At 49.1% G+C, this 24,153-nt stretch overlaps 1 protein-coding gene across 1 annotated transcript; it reads left to right on the plus strand.

Moving 5' to 3' along the window:
* Positions 1-16,633: 16,633 nt before the first annotated feature.
* On the plus strand, positions 16,634-22,320 carry LOC109780703 (squamosa promoter-binding-like protein 16). Its single transcript, XM_020339285.4, has 3 exons — positions 16,634-17,376; positions 20,685-20,815; positions 21,505-22,320. Exons 1-3 carry the CDS (start codon positions 16,910-16,912, stop codon positions 22,149-22,151), a joined length of 1,245 nt encoding a protein of 414 aa, XP_020194874.1. The 5' UTR covers positions 16,634-16,909; the 3' UTR covers positions 22,152-22,320.
* The last annotated feature ends 1,833 nt before the right edge of the window (positions 22,321-24,153 follow it).

Consider the following 24,153-nt stretch of genomic DNA (forward strand, 5'->3'; position numbering starts at 1 on the left):
GAGCACAACGGCGACATACGCCTCCTCCCAACGTCAACCGCACGCTCGTACGCGCGCTCGCGGTCCCGACGCGCCCGACGCGTCCAGTGCGCACCCATAACACGCACCGGTCGCTCCCGGCTCGCCGCCACGGCTTATTGCCCTGCACCGCTGCGGCCTCAACCGCAGCGCAGCACCTCCATGCCTCCATGCCGCTATGTGTCGTTGAAGCTGCCATCACGCAGGTCCTCCGCGGCCTCCTCACCGTGCCGCCGCAGCCACCGCGGCCTCCTCGCCGCGCCGCGCACCTTCATAGACCGACACACGGCCCGGAGCTTCACCGCGCAGCCGCCGGCGAACGCCACCACCGCCGGCACGCCTCCGCCAAGGGGACGACACCCAAGATGAACCAGCTCATGATACCAAATGTTGGCGCCGAGCCCTAGCTTGCTCTTTGCGCCGGTGCCCAGCTCCCTCTCGCGCGCGCTCTCTCTCTCTCTCTCGCACGAACGAAGGTAAAAGAAAGAGGAGACATGGTGTTTTTCCGGCGCACATACGCCTGCCGCACGAACGGCTTCTTCCTCGAGCACGAACTCGAACCCACACCCACATACGAGCAGTACAACGGAGGGCCTTTTATACCCAGGTGCACACACCATCCGGCCACCACACCGGCCACTAACTCCACGCACGCACACACGCCGGCCACTAACCAGCTAACCCATGCACACGCATGCACTAACTAACCTTGACTCTACCTTATCTGGACTAACCAGATCACAACGGAACTAGCAAACCATGCATGCGAGTGACTCGGTCTCCAGTGAATGTGAGCCGCTGCTCACGCGAGACCTGGGCCTCCACACCTCGCTCTGCAACACACACAACCCGGCTAACTGACCACGGCTATGGACGCGGCCACGCACCGGCGTCTGTACTCGACCTATACGCACACACATGTTGGTCACCACCGTGGCGTGGCTTATTCCTAACACACCATGTGCTTGAACTGCTTGAGTTAGTCGGCCACGGCAACGCCCGTGCTCGAAGCTCGCGAGGGATGACGCTACATCGCGAAATAGAATAGAGGAGGTGGGGCAAATCGAGAGGAGCTCATTTTGATGAGGCGGGGGAGTTCAGCGGGCTCGGGGCAGGCTTGGAGGCGGCGAATCGACAACGAGGAGCTTCTGGTGCAAGCGATAGAGAAAGGCTCGATTCGGTCGTCTTGGGACGTCCTTGCCCGAACCCGTTGGCGAGGAAGATCATCGCGAGGAGGCGGAGCTCGGGGATATGGTCTGGCAGTCACTCGTCAGCGGTGGCTACGCGGGCTACGACCGGCGACGAGGCAATGCTCTCGGGCGGCTCGGAGAAGACCCACGGCGACACACATGAGACTGACACACATGAGACGTCTTAGGCCAGGCGGCGAGCTAGAAGGCAGGACAGAGGAGAAAGACCGGCGTCGCGGCGGAGGCTTGGCTCGCCGGTGGTGACCTGCCGTCCGGCGCGGGATCCTTCCAGATCGGGGCGGCGACGACGGATGTGCACAATGAAGTGGATCCGGATGAGGAGCACTAAGATGTACTCCATCCATCCTAAAAAAATGTCTCAATTATTTGGAATTGGAGGAGAGAGATCACACTAGCATGCAGGGCCCACGTTTATTTTGACGATCTACCAAACTTCAGTAGTCGAACGCACTTAGGCTAGTCATAGTGGGAGTAACTTAGAGTAGTCTACTCTATGTTACTATCCTTAGGCTGACATAGTGGGGTTACTACCCTTAGGCTAGCTATAATGGGAAGTGTCATAGGTGTAGTAACATACATATCTTCATTTATTGTCTTATAGATTCATTTCGCATTGGGAAGCGTTATGTGATAGCAACATATTATGTTACTCTATTTGCCTCACTCTTTATTAACTATTTGTCACATCAACATTTTTGCTTATGTGGCATCTATGCTACTCCCACTATGACCGGCCTTAGTTTTGGTTGCCACATCATCACTTACAATAGGACCTATCTGTCAGTTTTAGTGTCAATAAGTGCTTATTTGAGCGATTGGTGTATTTCGCATACTGTGAAGAGTGTGTGCGTGATAGGCTGATTCGGTCCGCGAGTAGGATCTCACAACAGAATACAAAGTTATGGCGCTCTTTTTTAAAAATAATAATCAAAAACCATGTTTAAAAGTAAAATAAAAACGAAAGAAATTCCGTGAAAACTTGTATGTGTTTTTTTGAACCATAAAACTTGTACATGTTCACTATGGATCCATAAAATTTTGTTCTGAAATAATGTAATCCGTAAGCTGTAAAAAGAAAATCTGGCCCAAAAACAAACAAAAGGCTGCCCATTTGAAAAATACATATTTGTCTTTTTTAGGCTATGTGTAAGAGTAAAATTTTATGAAATTTTGCACATAAGGTATACATGTTTGTGTTTAAAAAAAATTCAATTTTATTGAACGAAGTGTACTATCTAAACACCTCACGCAGCCGCCACCTCCTCTTCCAAAAAAGATTTGGGTTCCTCTGCCTTTCGTCGGCGCTGCCGCCCGCCCGCCTCGTCTTCGGTGGTCTTAAGGTCATGAGGGCGTGGTGGATCTCGGACCTTGCCGACGGGAGGGCTCTTTTTTTAATGTCTTTTTAAGTTTTGTTAGGGTTCGTGTCCTGCTTAGAAAGAGGTAACTCTTTAAAGATGGAATAAGGTTCTCCTCGCCTAAGCCCTTGTCTGAGTGGTGTGCCTAGCATCATGGGCGGGCGTGTCGAGGTGTTTCTCCGATGGATATATTTTTGGTGGATCTACTCGGATCCGGTCATCCTTTGTCTATATTTGTGTGTCTTCAAGTTTAATCTTTTCGATCTACGCTACTCTTCATCGGCGGCGGTTGCTGTCCTGGTGCACTGATTTTATGGGGTCTTAGCATGAAGACTTCCCGACTGTCTACTATAATAAGTTTTGCCCGGCTCCGGCAAGGGAGGGGTGATGACGGCGACACGTCTCGGCTCACTACAGTGCTTGTAGTCGTCGCTAGATGGTCTATGAATCTGGATGTAATTTCTGTAATTTCTGCCATGATTGAAGATGGATAAATTGAAAGTTTTTCAAAAAAATCAGCTTTTTTGCGTTGTAGAAAATGTTTTTTTTTAAGGGCACAAAGGTGCTCGGTCACCGTTGGTAATTTTCGCTGACAACGTCGCAAGCAAACAACAGATAGCGCGGCCAGCAAATTAATCTCAAGATCAACTCGATCTACCTGCACCTGCTGTCTAGCTTAGTAGCTTAGCCTTTTTCGTTCCTAAAACGAGAGGTCGACGGGACGACAAGTGCTTACTGCCGCATCGATTGGCAGCTTATAAATTACCTACAGTGCAGTGACACATACACACAACTCACCCTCCCTGGTCGGTCTGGAGCTAGGTATGTGGTGGCGTTGCTTTTCCAGGGCGCGGCACTGTTGCCGCCAGCAATGCGGAGGCGGGCACGCAAGCGGCCGGGGTCCGGAGAGAAGGACGGCGACGGCGGCCGATCAGTGGCCACATATATCGCCGGGATCTTTCATCTTTGGTCAAGAAGGTTTGTTTTCATCAGCTTTTGCTGTTGTGTCACCATCGCACGCGCCAACAAGATTGCCAACAAAGGACACGTCTGTCTATGATAATCGAGCTTTGTTCGAGTTGTTGGTGTCAGCAAGTACCAAGATCTGTAACAACGCGGTTTGGATGATGTAGCGTGATTCGACCCCGTGATAGATTTGTTCTTGCTTGTCAGTTAGAATAAATCCAAAGCCACCGTCATCTACCGAGGATCAAGCAATCACACGAACACGACACCGAGATTTGTTAACGAAGTTCACCGATATGGCTACATCTTCGGGGCATGACTACGGGCACTCCTCCTCATGACACCGTCACAATACCGCACCCCGGCCGCCCGGGCGCCGGCACACGCGTCGGCTTCCCCTGCGTGCTTGTGCTAGTTAACATAGGTTACATCGTGCGTCTACCCTCGCTATATATGAAAGGTCTAGGATACAAGTGTTCTATTTGGACACGACTCCATATCTTGTCTACACACCGTACGACTTAAAGTCCAACTGTAACCTAACTTGTACAATAATATTCGACACAACTCTAACCAACTCCACCTTGGCGAATATTCTTCACCACCTTGAATTCATCCATGCGTCGAACCTCCATGTACATTGGACTTGAGATATGCCATGAGCACCGCTGCTACTCCCAGACTCCACGTGACTCCACCTGCAACTGTAGTCCCTTCTCGTCTTTTTCACAGTCAACACTCGAGCAAAATTAAGTTCCTCATTACTCTACTTTGTGCTCCCAACTTTCGGAGAATCCGTTCAACACCATCACACACCGACCACTGTCTGCGTGAAAGTGAACAACTCATGTATTGGACGCCACATATAAGAGTTACCTGAACTCAACATCACCGCTCTTCCTTGACCACCTTTCTGAAACTTGAATGAATTTCACCGTTGCCCTGTGTCACCCTGAGTCAAATTCGCGGTTGTCTCATCCTTTTTTCCCGGTTAGTCTTTGACATGTCCCACAGCTATAGCACTCCGCCTCCTTCTGTCTTGTCATCCGCACTTTGCCATGTGCACCGAGCACCACAGCTGTTTTGACAATTCCAGACTTCCCGCCACTTTCTCAGATTCTTCATGGTCAACTCTTGTCCATCAACCGGCACCGATAGACCCAGTCACCAACTCGAATCTAGTACTCATCAACACTGCTTCAGCACCCCTGCACAATTTGTCTGACCACATGTCTGACCACCAGTGCCTTGGCTTGTCGCCGTGTCCCGTGCTTACCGCACGCCTCGCGGCTATCACCGCGTCGAGCCTCTGTTATCCTGGTCGAGTCTCCCGGGTAGCTAGCCCACACTGCCTCAACCCCCACTGCAGAGAACCGCCGATCATCACCGACCGATGCCGAGTATCACGTCTTCATCCGACCACTGGTACCCAGTCCGATCCACGTGTCTCTCGCTATCCCGCTGAAATAGGCTTCGACTCTCCGAATTCTTACGCCGTAGCCCCTCCATCAGCACAGAGTGAAGTCATCCGACTGACTCCAGCTCCACCTTCAACATGACTCTATGTAGCTGCGCTATGCTACCCCGCGCTCCGTTGACTTCAAGCTCTCTCATGTGTGCACCATCTTGAATCAACCCCGCGCCATAGTCTGTCGAAGCCGCACAAGCCCTCAAGCCTGCACCATGTGTTTCCACGCCCCAAAAGCCGGCCACCATCAGCATCACGCTCCCGTGTCATCGTCGCTGAAATCACCGCCGTCTTCTGCTTTGACCGACATCCCCGTCGATCCATCAGAATGTCCAGTCCGACGCTGCCGAAATTATCCGACTGCAACCATGCTTCACCCTGCCTCGTGTCCGCCCGCACATCTTCATGCCTTGCTTAACGCCCTGTGTATGCATGATCGCTGCTCCATCCTCTCCGTATGCCCGCGCGCACCACCAGCCGGCCTTCGTAAATCCCAACTGGACCACGAGCTGTCCCGAGCTAGGCCTCCGCTTCGAAAAGCCTGCCGCATGTGGGCCGCCCAGCTCTTGGGCCGCTAGCAGGTGCACCGCCTCACGCCCTCTCGACTGGTACGACCCCAGCGCCCGGGAAGCCGCCTTGTTCGCGCCGCTGCGGAGGAGTCCTGGTGCTGCACGCCTGAACACGCCGCCACACAGATCATATCTGACTCCTACGCGTCCATCGATTCGGCCTCGAAGAAGTTCGCCAAAAAACACGTCACATGTATCAACTGCCTCACAATCGATAATCCAACTCCAAGTTGCTCCAGCTGCTGGCCATTGAACCGAGCTTCGAACTTGACGACAACTGCGACTTATTTGTAATCGATCCGTGAATCCGCTTCATCTCTAGATTGCTTTATACATGAAGATCTCCGATCTCTGCCGCACCTACGCCATGCCCCACAGCCGCCGGTCTTCATCGTTCTCCTCTAAATCAACTTCCGCGGCCTCCTCGAAACCTTGCTCTGATACCACTTGTTAGAATAAATCCGAGGCCACCGTCGATCTACCGAGGATCAAGCAATCACACGAGCACGACACCGAGATTTGTTAACGAGGTTCACCGATATGGCTACATCCCCGGGGCATGATTGCGGACGCTCCTTCCCATGACACCGTCACAATACCGCACCCCGGCCGCCCGGGCGCCGGCACACGCGCTGGCTTCCCCTGCGTGCCTGTGCTATTATGTTGGCATATGTTACATCATGTGTCTACTCTCGCTATATATGAGAGGCCTATGATACAAGTGTCCTACTTGGACACGACTCCATATCATGTCTACACACCGTACGACTCGAAGTCCAACTATAACCTAACTTGTACAATAATATTCGACACAACTCTAACACTCTAGGTTTTTGTGTTAGCTTTTTTTTCTCAAAAAACTTTCGATCTACTGTATTTATTAACTGGTAAGGTAGTACAAAAAGCACCAAAAATATAAATTACATCCTAAACCACCTAGCGACGACTACAAGCACTTCAGCGAGTCGAAGGCGCGCCATCGTCATCGCCCCTCCTCACCGGAGCCGAGCAAATCTTTTTGCAGTAGACAGTCAGAAAGTCGTCGTGCTAAGGCCCTACAGGACCAGCGCATACGAGAACAACAACTGTTGTCGATGAAGAGAAGTGTAGATGAGAAGGATCCAACCTGTAGACACACGACCACTAACGAACGAAGACCGGGTCCACATGGATTCATCGAAGACAAACACCGACCGAATCCCATGAGACCCGTCGAAGACAAACCTCCACACGCCCTCCAGCGATGCAATAAGCACCGCCAGAACAGGGGCTGGTGGGAAAAACCTTATTCCATCCACACAGAGCCGCCGCCGCCTCGTCTCTCTGAGCAGGACACGAACCCTAACAATACTTAGAAAAACATTAGAAAACGAAGCCTGTGCGCCTTCTAGTAGTTCACATATTCTTAAATCCTTAAAAGGATCATCCTGACAAATATCTTTTTTTCCTCATTACGTTGCCTTCTCTATAGCTTCTTCTAGGGCCTCTACAATCTAGAATCGAGCTGCGATACCTTTACCTCCCCTACACCCCACCGACCATTGTGCCCTCCTATTGGCTACGTGCGCAACTGACGTCAAAGAGGAAGAAGTTGAGCGCCCGCCATGACGAGATCCATCACGACACCATTGCAAGATTTTGCTTTATATGTCGATTAAGTAGCCCGACATGAGTAGTGAGGCCAAAACCACTATGGCTTACCAGTTGGACACTTCTTCTGCGGTCACTAGACCGCGAATACATGATCTCTATTTGGCGAAGATGAATCAGAGGCCCGAACCCACCCAACATACAACTACGTCCCATCCATACACCTTCTGGTGGACTGTTGTTCTTGGTGAAAAGGAAAACCAACGACGATCCCTGTCCTAGCCCCCCTCCCCACCCTCCACCACACACACCTCCCGACAACACAAGAGTACACGCCGCCATAATGAAGCCAAGGTTAGAGAATTAAAGCTGAAGTGATGTTTCCGTTAGTTGTCCCACCGACATCACCCACGACACCATGGGTCTATACCTGGCGACCAAAACGGGCAAGGGGTTGCGAGACACAACCCGCCCACTTGTTAAAACCACCATTGGTGTCATTGGTATGGTCCAGAAGACCATCAATGACTGGTATCGGTAGCAAATAGGTTCAGTAGAAGCGGAAAAGTAACACCACCTGGTTTCAGACCGGGTGTAATTCTTCCTCTTTTGTATTCATTTTTTTATGGCTTCACAGAACTAGAGCACAAGCAAACTTATTAAAGTTGTTGCTACTCTCACAATCTAAAGGAGAGCCACCAGGCACACACGCCGAATCCTACCCTATCTACGGCCCAAACTTGTGGGTTTTCACTCCCCTCTTGTTAGCAGACCAGACAAAATCAGAGAAAACTACAATCTCACCGGTTGAGACGGGGAAGGAATGTGGATCACATCGGTGCGGTTAGGGAAGACGAAGTGCAAGGACCCGCGCAAGGAGGGTTAACTTGTTACCATGTATGCAGATGCAGGCATGCACGTACGCAAAGATCCTTAATTACTCCTTTGGGTTCCAGGACCTAATACGTACCCCTTGATAAAAGTGTATTACTTCCATATGGGTGCACTGCATGCGTGCACGGACAAGCTATGGCTGCCCGGCCAACCGGCCGGCGGCAAAGTTTATTGTTTGATCCGGCCGGATCCTCCAGACAACTTTTGGGCAAGCGGCACTTACCCTGGCACTGTAGTGCCGTTGAATGAATCGACGGATCGCATGTAATGCCCACGGTGCCTTAACTCACTGGCCGGTGGTACCAGCTTATTAGCGACGTACGTACGTGCTCTCGCACGTAGTACGTTTAGATTTGCATTTCTTGCAAGGGTGGTGCACGGCGTCGCAAGTTAGCTGGACCATCATATGTAGGGATCGATTTCGTTTCCCACGCGTCCACGGCAGATTTTGTTTCGCACATACTCATTAATTTTGGCTATGGTTATTATTGCTACACCTACAATCGGTTGAAATGTGTCACCGCGTGCACAGGAATTCGCTTTTCATGGTCAGATCAACGTCGATTCTAGATGTGTATTGAGAGATGTGTTTACGCGGGTGTACTTGTGTAGCGGGAAAAATATCAGATGATACCACCCTTCATATGCTACCATGATACAATTTTTCAAAAATCACATTTAGATGTTTCAAAAAATTCTGAAAAAATTAGTGAATGTTCACAGGACATGTCTGCAACCCCTAAAAAGATCAGATCCAAATTTGAAATACCTATTGAGAAACAAAAAATGACAAATCTGAAATGAATAGTGTCAAAAGAAGACAAAACATGAATAGTGTGAGAAATGACACTATTCACATACAGATTTGTCTTTTTTATTTGTCAATGTATGTTTTCAATTTTGATCTGAATTTTTAGGGGTTATAGCATATGCCTTGTGAACATCCATAAAAAAATTAAGATTTTTTTTTGCGGGGTAGAATTATTTTTAACATCTAAATGTGCCTTGTTTAAAATTTCTAGCATGAAAGCATGTAATAGGTGGTATCACCTGATATCCACCTGTGTGTAGCGGTGGCGTGCGTGCACAATTTCAGAAGTTCTGGTTGCCCCTCTGACGGTGAAGCACTGATCATAGCCGGATGTTGACAAAACCACAATGGCTTGGTTTGGTTGCGGAAAAGTAAATGTTTCTTTAAACACAGTACAAATATAGTTGCTCATACATGTGCACATACGCTCATTTCTATGAACACATGCACATACACCCTACCTCTATGAGCACCTCCAAAAGACTGAGCTGGCATATCATCTTGAAATTGAAGATGTCGAGACGGATACCTTCGTAGTCGACGGGAACGTCTTCTCCCACTGAACGCACATCGTAGAAAGTCCTGAAATAAATTCAAAAAAATACAAGCACTAATGTAAAAATTCTTTTCTATTACCATTAATAAAGACTCTTGCATCTCTAGTTGTCGCTCGTGGTGTACGGATATAAATGTAATTTTTATTATTTCTAGTGTTCGTTGTACAATCATGATTAAAGATGAATAAAGAAAGTTTTTCTAGAAAAAAAGCGAAAAGCATAAGCAGATTCGTAAATCCCACTCATTTTCTACTAAGCTGGCCGATGTGTGTGTACAGGTGAGCATCAGAATTTAACCGGTAAGAGTTTGTGCTACTCGTGGAAGGATGTTTAAAACATCTTCAGACTGGACCATTAAAAGTCAAAACTTTTGTATATGTTTTCTGTCATTCAACGGGGTTCTTTAAATGTCCGCGGACAAGTCCGCATGTCCGGAATCCGCTATTGAAGTTGCTGATGCGGAGGGGGAAAACACCCTGCCCTGCACGGGCGAATCGGGTGGGCACGCAAACCCTAGCTGCCGCCGCCGGCAACCATCCACCCCCTCCCTTCGCCGTTGCCGGAGGACATTGCGAGGCAAAGTCGCGCAACCAACGGCAGCGTCGGGGACCCTCCTCGCTTCAACGAGTAGCTCTCTGGCATAGGCGGGAGTCACTCGCTGGCTTGCCCGTCGATCTGAGAGCTGGTGCCTGGGTCCGGCAGTTACCGGTTTCCTCGGTGGCAACATGGGGCTACGCTTCACAGGCGCGGAGCTGTGATGGTTGGCACCTAGCGGAAGCTTGTGGGCGCGGTTCCTCGAGCGCGATGGCGCGGGGTTGCTCGTTAACTCGACAGTGGCGTCATGTGGCAGCAACACTGGTGTGGGGGATTGCGGCGCGCTATGCGCGGCCGATGCAGCCCCTGGTGCCCTGTGTCGCCCTAATCTAGCAGCCAGTGGCGTTCTCCTGCATCCCTCCCGTCTCTCCGCGCATGAGGGCTGGTGGTACTGTTGGGTAACGTAGCATTTCAAAAATTTCCTACGATCATGCAAGATCTATCTAGGAGAAGTATAGCAACGAGCGGGGAGAGTGTGTCCATGTACCATCGTAGACCGAAAGCGGAAGCATTTATCAACGCGGTTGATGCAGTCGTACGTCTTCACGACCCGACCAATCCTAGCACCGAACGTACGGCACCTCCGTGTTCAGCACACGTTCAGATCGATGACGTCCCTCGTACTCTTGATCCAGTTGAGGCCGAGGGAGAGTTCCGTCAGCACGATGGCATGGCAACGGAGATGATGAAGTTACCGGCACAGGGCTTCGCCTAAGCACTAAGACGATATGACCAAGGTGTGTTTCTGTGGAGGGGGGCACCGCACACGGCTAAGAGAAACTTTGGTGTGCCTTTGGGGTGCCCCCTTCCCACGTATATAAAGGGGGGGAGGAGGAGGCCGGCCAAGGTGTGGCGTGCCCAAGGGGGGGGGGAGTCCTACTCCAAGTAGGATTCGGCCCCCTTTCCTATTCCCACAAGGAGAAGGGGGGAAGGAGGAGGAGAAGAGAAGGAAAGGGGGGACCGGCCCCCCCAATCCTAGTCCAATTCGGTTTGGGCTAGGGGGTGTGCGCGACTCCCTGGCCTGCCTCCTCTCTTCCACCACTAGGCCCATGAGGCCCAATAACTTCCCGGGGGGGGGGTCCGGTAACCCCCGGTACTCCGAAACTCATTCGGAACGACCCAAACAATTTCGGTGTCCAAATGTAACCTTCCAATATATGAATCTTTATGTCTCGACCATTTCGAGACTCCTCGTCATGTCCGTGATCTCATCCGGGACTCTGAACAAACTTCGGTACATCAAATCACATAACTCGTAATACAAATCGTCATCGAACGTTAAGCGTGCGGACCCTACGGGTTCGAGAACTACGTAGACATGACCGAGACACATCTCCGGTCAATAACCAATAGCGGAACCTGGATGCTCATATTGGCTCCTACATATTCTATGAAGATCTTTATCGATCAAACCGCATAACAACATACGTTGTTCCCTTTGTCATCGGTATGTTACTTGCCTGAGATTCGATCGTCGGTATCACCATACCTACTTCAATCTCGTTACCGGCAAGTCTCTTTACTCATTATGTAATGCATCAACCCGCAACTACCTCATTAGTAACATTGTTTGCAAGGCTTATAGTGATGTGCATTACCGAGAGGGCCCAGAGATACCTCTCCGATACTCGGAGTGACAAATCCAAATCTCAATCTATGCCAACTCAACAAACACCATCAGAGACACTTGTAGAGCATCTTTATAATCACCCAGTTACGTTGTGACGTTTCATAGCACACTAAGTGTTCCTCCGGTATTCGGGAGTTGCATAATCTCATAGTCGTAGGAACATGTATAAGTCATGAAGAAAGCAATAGCTAAATGATCGTAGTGCTAAGCTAACGGATGGGTCTTGTCCATCACATCATTCTCTAATGATGTGATCCCGTTCATCAAATGACAACACATGTCTATGGCTAGGAAACTTAACCATCTTTGATTAACGAGCTAGTCAAGTAGAGGCATACTAGGGACACTCTGTTTGTCTATGTATTCACACATGTACTAAGTTTCCGGTCAATACAATTCTAGCACAAATAATAAACATTTATCATGATATAAGGAAATATAAATAACAACTTTATTATTGCCTCTAGGGCATATTTCCTTCAGCTACTAGCCGTCGGTTACGGGTCGGTCGGTCCAACTTGTGCCGGGGGGGAGGGGGTCCCATGATCCACTGCGACGGTGCTTTGCGTAATCTTCTCGTGGTGCAGTAGGGGTACTCATCTCCCCTCTCAGGGCCTGCTATGGCAGCCAAAGGTGTGTCAGGTCTTTGGATTTTGAGGTCATGCGGCCGTCCCTGGCTCCAGGTGAAATCCTTGCAAACACTTCTATGATGCCGGTAATGCAGAACCAATTTGGTGCCGTTCTCCTCCGTGAAGGCGTTGTTGAGGAGTCTAATTCACCCAAATCCCTCGAGTCTGGTGTCACTGGGCGTAAGCCCAAGATCTAGTTTTGCTAGATCGGGCAACAATGGCGTCATGAACGTCACTTCCTCATTGGAGGCGTCATCTTGGAGACCATGATTATTGGTGGTAATTGACGACTCATGTGGTTGGCGGTGGAGTGTGGGTGATGACAGTGGTGGTGTAGCCAGCTTGGGGTCGACGTTGGTATTGTGCTCTTCGTCGTGGTGTTCGTGCTCGAGTGCTTCTTGGTGTGTCTCTTCTATGCGGTGCCCCGCGACGAAGCTGGTGGCACATAGGTGTTGTGGCGTCATCTCGGCCTCGCTTGCCCTTTCAAATGTACCCCTGACACAGGTGGTGTCGAGGCGTTTTGCAGTCTCGGATGCGCGGCATTGATTGCATCAATGGTGTAGTGTCGTGGTTTGGTTTGCTAGGCGATGCCCCTCGGCTATGTTGGTGGCACACAAGTGTTGTGGCGTTGTCTCGGCCTCACGTGACCTTGACACATGTGGTGTCGCGGCGTCGTGCAGTCTCAGATGCGTGGAGCCTTTTGATTGTGGATGGTGCAGTGTCGTGGTTTGGTCTCGGCTGGCCGATGTCGTTTACACCATAGGTGCCCTTTGTTGTGTTGTGTTTTGTTTTCCCTCTTTGTTCTCTCATGCTAGTGTGTTGTCAGTGTGTGTTGTTTTTACTTTATCTCTTCTCTTTGTGTTGCATGTACCTCTGGTTCAGTAGAACCTACCTTGCGATAGGTTGCAAAGCCTTATAGGCAAATAATACAATTTAGGTGGGGCCCCTACAATGAAATTAAAAACAGGTATTTTGGCCGCAAACAAAAAGATGATTTGCGGGCATCCTATCCGCGGATGTGGCCCGCACATGTCAAAGGACATCTGCGGTGTCCGTTTAGGGGCTGACATTGAATATGCCCTTACAAGTGTCCTACCCATCTCAATCTCTTCTCTCTCTCTCTCGCTCCACGCACTTGAGGCATGACGCGGCACGGCCGCGGCAGCTTGGGCGGCCGAGGCAACCGGGCAGACGATGCGAGCGACAACGGGACAGTGGAGGGACGCTGATGACAACTGGGAGGCGACGTCGGGCACAACCTCAAGCTACAGCTCATGCCGTTATCGAGCTATGCAGCATCGGCGACAACATCATGCTCCGTGCGGGATCGGAGGCACTCCCCCATGGCGCCCAGGTCAGGGACAAATAGGGAATTTTTTTTATGATTACTTTGGATGGCACACTCTTGCATCCTATCCGCGGACATGTCATGAATGTGTCAAAGGACATATGTGGTGTCCGTTTTAGGGGCTAGCATTGAAGATGCCCTTAGAGCAACTCTAGCAGACCCTATGTAAATTGATTTTGCCGGAACTCGAAGGTGTCCTGGCAAAACAAATCTGCTATAATACATACTTCAAATTTTAAAACTAGTTCATAGAAAGTTCAACACAAGCGGAGTTCATACATAGCTTAAAACATAGATCAAACTACAAATATAAACCTAGGGACGACCGACTCAGTTGTTGAGGCCGAGGTAGAACTTCTCTGCCGACTTGCGGCAAGCATGGGCGTAGGTGTGGTCCTTCTTTGCGGCAACGAGCCTGTCGGCGATGCCTTCTTCTCCGGCCTCCACCGCGCGCTCCGTGGCGAGGAGCTCCTCATCCACCTCCCGGCACCTCTTGGTGTGCGGGAAAAGCACCTCTTGGAGCTCGTGGAAGTCAGCCCACGCACTCTGGTCGTTGCTGCAGGAGAGGCGGCCGCGTTCGCACCCATGCTTAGACCGCCACGACTCGATGGCGGACCGGCTGGAGCTGCCGGCTGCGTCATGCCGGGCGAACTTGCGCGGCGGTGACCTGCCACGGCCGCCATGCCTGCGAGCACCTCCGGTCATGGATCCGCGAGAAAGGAAAAATGCTCACGCGAAGATGCTCGCTAGAGAAAGGAAAGGAGATGGCGGAGGAGGGCGGATTGCGGTGGAGCTTATCTAGGACATGAACCTTAAAACACCTGAACTCCGTACATATAGCAGCAGACAGGCAAATTTGCGGGCCGGCCGACTTTTAACGGACTGTTCGGGCCAAAAAAAATGATGGAAACTGTAAAATCGCAGAATTATACGGGCCGATGAGGATATAGCGGACCTGTTCTGACTTTAATGGTGAGCGGTAGAAACTTGATCCACAGTGAAGACTTTGATGCCCGCCGAATTCGAAAATCGAAATCCACGATCAGCCTTGCGCTGTCTGCACCGCGACAATCATCCATCCATCCACATGTTTGCAGCCAGCCTTCGACACACACACACACACACATATGTTGGGGATTTATGAGCAACGGTGCCAAGACACGCGAGGACCGCCGGCCGTCCAATCGCCGGCCCGGATCGGGCGGGCCCCGGGCCCTCGCGGGCGCGCTGGCGCTGCCGGCACACGCAGGACGCCGCTGATCACACACATGCGTCGCCTGCTGCATGTCTTGGCGCGTACCGGAGCGGCACAGGACGGACTATAGGAGTGCGCGAGCGGGGAGAGGTAGCGCCAAGCCGAGTGCCGGAGTACGGCGCCGTCGTGCCCCCGCCCCACGCCGACGTCGCGCTCGGGCGCCGCAGAGGCTGTCGCATGTTGTTACTGCTCTGTCTGCCCGCGGAGGTGGGCGCGGCATGCATGGCCCCGGCAGCCTCGGATGTACTTGTACGCATGCACGTACGATCGAGGCCCGTCGGTCGCCGCAGGAGCAGAAGGTGGAAGGAGAGGAGATGCCGGTCGCGCCACCACGTACTACGTAGTACGTACGTACCGCCATTGCAAGGCTAAGTAGTACTGACATCCAGATCACAAACCACGGTACGCAGACAGCATAGCCGGCCGCTTCTCTGACATCTGCCTGCCTGCTCGTGCATTTTCACGTGGCATTTCCCGTCCCAAAATTTACTGTCACGTACACCCAACGTTATTTCGAGTTTTACTACACCGTCGCATGCAAAGACTTTTGGACGTTCGCCTCTACTCTAGCTAGCTAGCGTCCGTTCAAAAAGCGGGCGAATAATTGTCATTTCGAAATGCCGCACAAATAAAGAAAAAGGAGGCAGCAGCAAAGATGGACTCCACATGCATGGCCAATCATGCTCCCACGGCACTTTCACACGTAGTAGTATATCTCTTGCCAGTCGCAATGTGTCACCCATTATCATCGCCTATCCTGAACCAAAGACCTAAAAAGAGCAAACAAACAAGCAGCATGTCGCTCAGAGGTCTTGTTTCCTGGCTCCCATCATCAAATGAATCCATTTCTCGGGGTAAGGTCTTGTTGTAGTATTATATGATTATACGTGTGACTGACTTTCAATAAAACAAGTGAAAACAACAACACTAGACTAGTATAGTAGGAAGGAACAGCTCCGTTTTGTTTCTAGACTAGGCTAGAGTAATGCCTGCAAGTGCAAGCTTGCCACTAAGAGAGAGCCCAGAATGTATTTTTATTTATAGCACGCCACAAATGTGTGGCTCACGCACTGCCAAACAAGGAAACAACCTGTGGTCGGCCTGATTAGCTTTAGTGATGCATGGGTTATTTTAACCTGTTCAGGCATGCAGAAAGGAAGTGGTTAGCTAGGCTAGGCTGCTAGGGCAACTGGTGTTTCTGATAAATATGCATCGCATGCATGCTCTCCCCAGATAGCTAGCACTTGGCCAAATTCCATTTATAAAACCAGACGAGACGATCTCTCCCGTGTAGTACGTACGTACTAATAATACTAGGAAAAGAAGAAAGGTGAAAAGAAATAAATAAAGGGCGATACAATACAGTAGTAGCTGAAACCAAACGAAACCAAACCCCCAATAATTGTAGCACGACCCTTCCATGGCAGTGTTAAAGGCGAACATGGCCCGTCGCCATGCCTGTCAGGGATTGAATGGCTGCAACCCCAGCGACACAAATCATCTCTCCCTCCCTCGGTGCAAGTACTTGTACTGACAACACCCCCGCTTGCTTGTATTGTTGCCCCATATCTTTGTTGCTCGTGCTGCCCTCCCTGGGCGTTGGACGAGCTCCAGTGCCCCGTCTCTCTCCGCCATTGCTGCCGCGTCTGCGCTGTTTTTATTTGACATCTTTTGTTTGGTGCGCAATTAACCCGCAGATCCAGCGGTGGCTAGCCAGTAGGTTGTAGCCTAGAGACGGTACTGGCGGGCAGCTAGGCTCGCCCTGCAAAACAACAGCCTCAGCAGCTCGGAATGAGAGGGACAGGGGAGAGGGCGAGGGCCGAGGCCGAACCCGAACACACAAGCTCCAGACAGCGACCCGAGTTGCCTGTGTGGGTGTGTGGGAGATGAAAGGGAGAGCTCGGACATAACTAGGGAGCTATAGCTACTAGGCCTACCGGGCTGAGCTGAGGCTGGCTTGCGCTGTACGTGTCCTCCGCGCGCCAGGGCCGGCTACGTGAGTGCGCACCGCGGCATGGACTGGGATCTCAAGATGCCGCCCGGCGCATGGGACCTCGCCGAGCTGGAGAGCGACGCGGCCGCCGCGCCGGCGGCGGGCGGGCAGGCGTCGGCCGGTGGCATTGCTAATGCGGCCGGCCGGCAGGAGTGCTCCGTGGACCTGAAGCTCGGCGGGCTCGGCGAGTGCGGCGCTGCTCCGGGCAGCCGCGGTCTCGGCAAGGCGCCGGCCGAGGCGGCGTCCTCGGCGTCGGCGTCCGCGCCCAGCGCGGCGAAGCGGCCGCGCGCGTCGTCGGGAGGGGGAGGAGGGAGCGGGAGCGGCGCGGGGCAGCAGCAGTGCCCGTCGTGTGCGGTGGACGGGTGCAAGGCGGACCTGAGCAGGTGCCGCGACTACCATCGCCGGCACAAGGTGTGCGAGGCGCACTCCAAGACCCCCGTCGTCACCGTCGCCGGCCGCGAGATGCGATTCTGCCAACAGTGCAGCAGGTAATTATTTCACCCGCCAATTCCAACCAAGTGCGCTACTTGAATCAAATCGCAGCTCTTCTTTTTTTTTTGAATCATCATTCTCTTCGCTCATCCGTTGCCTCCATCGTGCATCCATGAGTCGGTCAATGATCAATTCACCACCGTGACATTATTAGTTTGTTTTTTTTTTTCCTTCTTTTCCTTCTTTTCCCTTTGTTTGAGCACAACTCGGCCTGTCTCGTATCGAGGATGCACTTCTTTACCTTTCCCGGCATCATGCCTGGCCTCTCATTTGCTCCTGTCACCCTTTATCATGGCAGCTTGTGTTACCTGAATTATTGCAACGCTTTTTCTTTCGGTTTTTTTCTACTACCGCTTTTACGCTGCTCAGAGCTTGTTGGACTGCACCAATTTGCTCCTCCATCATCAATTCCTATCAGCACAGCTTTTGCACTGCTCTGAATCGCCCCACCACCTTTTCTGAACCCTGGCCCCATTCATGAGAATTCAGCACTGCACAAAAAGCTACATTTGCTCTCCATCTGCCAAAGATCAAGATCACATCCACACAGGCACCCAATGATCATCAATCGATCAGCCTACTGAACCTGTCCGATTTGCATTTGACGTGTTAAATCTGTTCCGTGTTAATTGGAGTTGTTTTTCTCGGTGCGCGACACTGTTCTGATATCGATTTCAGCAACGTGCCGCCTCGTGATCGATGATAACCCGGACGGACGCCTGATATGATTTGCCCGCGCCTCCTTTTTCATGTGCAAAATAGGTGGATCCATGTGCATTGTTGTGCTTTTTCCTGTGGATTTCCAAGACGCGACAGCATGTTTTGTGTGGGTCTGGGACTGTCAATTACTTAAGCATGGCAGGTATATCCGGCCTGCTTCACTCATCACACCGCAAGAACTGGCCTACCACATCCGAGCCCTCTGTTTCGAAGGAAAAGGCGATGCTAACTCCCAAACCTAGAAAGTTTATAGTACCACTACACAAGTGCTTACCCTGCAAAATGCAGTGTGGACTTGTGGACTGTGGAGTGTGGATGACTCGAGCCATTTCTGTACGATACAGGAGGAGGGCCATGCGTGCATGTTCACTGATACATGTATATTTTCCAATGCTGGCCAGGCTTGCAATCAGCCGAGGGCCTGAAAGTTGTTCATGTTTTAGTTTCATTAAAAGGTTAATGGTAGTGCCAACTTTCGCAAAAATACAAATGGTAGTGCCAACTGAAAATGATGTATCTTAAATTATTTTTATTTTTATTTTTGCGGAAAGATGTATCTTAAATATTAAAAGGCGACACCAACCCATATAGCGTGATCTAGTGATTCGGTTGATGAGCATGAGAAAATTGAGATCTCTAGGCTCTTGCATCCCGATCAGTTTGGACTTTGGACTTCGTGGGAGCCCTTATCGCAAGTTCTTTTTGTTGAAATATATTGCCCGCCTTCCTCCATCAGTTCGGACTTTTGGATGAGTTGGCTGGAGCATGAATTCAATATGGTATCAGAGCCAAGAGGTCTTGAGTTCAAGACCCTGCCAATGCAGTATTATAAAAAAAACGATTCTGTGGCCTACATCAAACCCACGTCTAAGGACTAAAATAGCCTAGACGTGAGGGAGAGTGTTGAAATATATTGCCCGCCTCCCTCCATCAGTTCGGACTTTTGGATGAGTTGGCTGGAGCATGAATTCAATACTTTTAATTAAGATAAACAATTTCTTGAATGTGCAGGGGTCAAATCCTACTTATCATGTTAATGTTTCATGGTCTATGTTGTGGGGATAGCATTTCTAGGCCATTTAAGTATCGTGCGGTCGTCATCAGAAAAGAAAAAGAAGGATATTATATCGTGATAATATCTCAAACGTTAGTGTCAGCGAAATAACATATGATAATTTGCTTGTTTCAGGTGCTTTGGGACCACTTGACTCTGTTTTTGTCTGAGTTGCACTTCTGCAATTATCCTTCTAGGATAGCTTCGCTGTATTTGTTTTCATGCATTAGCCAGACGACTGAGATAATCACATTCTATGACCAGAACTAATTGGATCAAATTTGTCACATTTTTTATGTAGGAAAAATAACAGAGAGATTCAGTTCTCCATTTTTCAAATGTAGAATCGATAGTCCTACTGTATATCTTCTACTCGGAACCTGAACCATCCATAGTATTGTTATTTCGGGTTGTAGTCTCTTGCATTATTTCTTACGTTTGCAATATTTTTGTATCTTGGTCCACCTTAAAGTATAGTTGTGTTTATTCTCATTTTAATCTTGCTGAGCATAGCAGGTGATTCTATGGACCTCTACCTTTATACCTTTATAACTTGATAGGCTGCTAATGTGTTCCTCATCATGTTATTGCCTTGATACATGAATATCTTACCCAGTGGGGACAGTTTCCAATCATTGATTGATCCGGCAGTTAGTGCAGACTTTATAAATTAAGTGCGCGCATTGCCCAGCAGACTTGCATCCTTCTAGACATATGGTTACAGACACACTATACTGTGGTCCATGTTCAACAGGCATCGCAATATTTTTGTCTGCTGTTGACAAATCTCAGGTACAATATTTTTATCTAAGATGAAGGCTCCCAAGCACTGAAAGGAGTGATTGACAGATGAATTAAGTGGTCCCTTTGTGTACTGTACATTTTATATTCCAACAGTATGTGTGAAGAATATTAAGTATTCTGACAATATGTAGTCTGGTGATTTAGCGAGAGCATATTTTTAATACTTCGAAACACGTGTCTAACTACCTAGGAGCATCTTATCTTGTTATAAAATCATCCTAGGACAAGGAATATCTTATTTAGTTTTCAACAAAGACTAGCAATATTGTCTCTTAAGAGCTAAGGAAAAAAGCTACATCCTATTTAAAAGCTTAGTTGCTGTGTTCTTTAATAAAAAAGGGCGCATGACACCCCAGCATTACAGAAAGCGTCAAGGATAACAGTGTGTTGTTATGTTTCGGATAAATGTTTAAAGTTATGGAACATTTTCCATCCTCGTTTTCTTAAATCCCCTTCAGATACTTGGGAGTTGATATTAGTATCTCTTTATTTTTTACAGGAAAACTCTTGAGGTATTGCTTATTCAGTATTTGTAGCGGTAGCTATGCTTTTGAAAGTAGCTGGAAACACACAAAAATTGAGATGTTTGTAGACCAAATTTCAGCATGTTATTACAGTTTACTATTCAGCATTGCATTAGCTTAATTTCCTCTTGTTGTGACCTGATATTAATCCTTCATGCATCAGCAATAATTTGTGTCTTGATCATGAGCTTTATTTCCTTAGGTTTCACCTGCTTACGGAGTTTGATGAGGCCAAACGCAGCTGTAGAAAGCGTCTTGATGGGCACAACCGTCGCCGCAGGAAACCGCAGCCAGATGTGATGAATTCTGCAAGTTTTATGACGAGTCAACAAGGTTACGTTTCCACTACTGCTCTATATTTTAATAGCCCATACATGATTGGAAATATGGAATTGTCTGTCAGACATATTGTAAATCATGACTCACCTAGCATGTTGACCTATTGCATTGACCCTCTTCGGTACCTTGCAGCTTGTAACCCACCCCGTGGCCTGTTACTTCATGTTGCACATTTGTACTTATTCAGCAACTTTCCTTCTATAAAATAGTCGCAAGTGGGATTAGTATTCATAACGAACAAGGATAGCGCCTTAGTTTACCCATAAACCTACCTAATTAATTAAAGTAATATTCATGGAGGTTGGATGAAGTGTAAATAAATAGAGTAAAAGTTTTACTAGTTCATTAGGAAAAAAGCTACTCTTTACCTTCACAATTAGTGCCCTAGTTCTTGAAGCAAGATGCTTCTATGTTCTGTAAGATCATATAGATCCTTGCCAAGAGTAAATGTTTAACAAGCTACATGATCATATAGCTTGTTAAATACTACCTCTGTAACTTAATGTAAGACGTTTTTGCAGTTCAAAATTTGAACTGCAAAAATGTCTTACATTAAGTAACAGAGGGAGTATCAATTTTCCATAGTGCCTGAAGAAAGAATTTACTCATTCTATCTCCATATGTATCTGTAGCAGTTCCATTATCTTCTTACCACAACCAATTGACATTGTTGTGAAACCCAGGAACAAGGTTTTCATCATTTCCAACTCCAAGACCGGAGCAAAACTGGCCAGGGATCATTAAAACTGAGGAGAACCCCTATTACGCACATCAACTCCCTCTAGGCATCAGCAACAGGCAGCATTTTGGTCGCTCTGCGTCGACTTACGCCAAAGAAGGACGGCGATTTCCTTTCCTGCAGGAAGGCGAAATAAACTTTGCCACCGGTGTGGCACTTGAGCCTTCAGTGTGCCAGCCGCTCCTCAAGACGGTAGCTCCTCCCGACAGCAGCAGCAGCAGCAGCAAGATGTTCTCCGATGGGCTGACTCCGGTGCTCGACTCGGACTGTGCTCTCTCTCTTCTGTCAGCTCCGGCAAACTCCTCCGGTATCGATGTTGGCCAGATGGTCCAACAGACTGAACACATCCCCATTGCCCAGCCTCTGTTCTCCAACCTGCAGTTCAGCAGCTCGTCCTGGTTCTCGCGCACCCAGGCTTCCACCGGCACCGTCTCAGCGACCGGATTTTCCTGCCCCGCGGTGGAAAATGAGCAACTGAACAATGTGCTAAGCTCGGACAACAATGACTTGAACTACAATGGGATATTTCATGTCGGCGGTGAAGGCTCCTCGGACGGCGCCCCGCCATCTCTGCCCTTCCCGTGGCAGTAGTTTTCAGCAGCTGTGCATGTGTTGCTTACAGTAGACCTCATCTCTTCTCCCTAGTGATCAACATTTGTTTCTGTTCAATCTGAATCATTCCTCTTCTTGTATTCATTTTACTTGCAAGCATTCGTGTGAACAAACTCAGCATAAATCAATTCCTCGAAATCTTTCTGCATGATGGTGTCAAGTGACAACTGTGGTGCTTACTGAAGATGTCGAGGATGAATTGTATCTGCTCCATATTCCTGTTTGACATGCAGAATCAGCCGAATAAATTTCAGAGCACAGACGTTCAACATTTAAATCCCGCCTCCGAAAAAAAAAATTAAACGAAAAATCTGACACCTTCACGCCATAAATGAAATGAACGTTTTGATCTGACACCGGAGCAGCGGGAACTCACAGGTTCATGTCCATGGCGAATCCAGCTTCATGTTTTTTTTTTCATTCGGGACAAAAACCAACTGCCGGATTCAATTTCTTCCTAAAGGAAGAAGGAAATGTGCGGTGCTGCTTTTTCCGAGAACATGAAATATGTGGTGCTGCTTACCCTGCCGGGTCGTAGCGTCACGTTCTTGACGCCAAGGGCACTGAGGCAGATGGCAACTGGGGTACCGGTCAACGATTTTGTCGATCCAGGCGGGTTGAGGAGCGACGGATGTATCGCCCAGTGGCCTAGCTGGAGGGTGGACAGGGTGGTCGGGAGTATATCTGGTGCTACCAAGGTTTAGGTGCTACCATGATACGGGCATTTGGACCGTCGGATTCTTAGATTGGACGGCTCTCAACAACTCCGCAACATTTGCAAAAAAGCCTACGAGGAGTCCAAAAATTGCGCATAGGTCCAACAGATCCAACATCTCACGGATGCCGTCCAATCTAAGAATCCGACGGTCCAAATGCCCGTATCACGGTAGCATTTAAATCTTGGTAGCACCAGATACTCTCCCCAGGGTGGTCCATGGACCACCATGTACATCGGCCCGGTACTTCAGTATACCTATAAGAAAAATTAACCAGGTCACAGTGCACATCTAAGGCCTAAGCCCAAAAACTATGAATCCGATAACTAGCTCACTCGTTCCTTCCTACGTTCTAGGTGTACTCTTTACCCAAAAAACGTTTCCTCGTATGCTTAAAGCAGTTTCTTGTACGCTAGAGGATGGACTTGATCACTCGAAGTTTCCAACCGACCACATGCGACGGCGAACCCTAGCGTTCAGCGTGACAGAAGCCAATGACGCATTGTGCCAGGTAGGCATAAGGCAGAGGAGTGCTAGTGAGGCGGATGGCTAGTAATGCATGCACAGGGTAGAGCTAAACACCAAGGCAGGAACTTCATCGACTTCACACCTTTCCAATTTAAAATATGATTACCATTTTCAATTCAAAGTTTGATTTTGCCTTCAAGGTTTAACTATAAGGGCTTTTTATTGTAGAATTGTTGCAAAACTGAAACTTACACATACATTCTATTGATAAATTCTATACTAGCATGCAATGGCGGAGCAAGACGACAGGTCAGTTTGGATCCTTTCTATGCCCGCTATATGCCAATATTGGCGGAGGATTCAACCGCTGGTCATTGACTAAGAAACCAACAGGGAAAGTTGTTGGGGCTAGGGCGAACCAAAAAATTGAACAAGGTCCAAATAGAGGCGAGAACTAAAGTCAACATCAAATTTTTTGTTGGGTTGCTCGGGGTGCCAAACCAAACAGACCCTATATCTCTTCCCATGTAGGGCACAAAGCATGAGTGTGTGTGGGGGGGGGGGGGGGGGCAAAGGCTATAAAATTTCCTATCCAAGTCCTTTCATTTTATATTTCAAAAATAAGTTTAAAGCTGGGGAGGGGGGCATTGGCCCCCTCATCTTAACACACAAGCTCTGCCTCTGTTCAATATATTGATATGTTATATATTTTTTAATGTAAATATTGTACATATCAATTTCAGAGCACCGACATTCAACATTAAAATCCAGCCCTAGAAAAAAAAATGAAACGAATC

The sequence above is a fragment of the Aegilops tauschii genome, chromosome 7 (assembly GCF_002575655.3).
Source record: "Aegilops tauschii subsp. strangulata cultivar AL8/78 chromosome 7, Aet v6.0, whole genome shotgun sequence".
In the NCBI taxonomy this organism is placed as follows: domain Eukaryota; kingdom Viridiplantae; phylum Streptophyta; class Magnoliopsida; order Poales; family Poaceae; genus Aegilops; species Aegilops tauschii.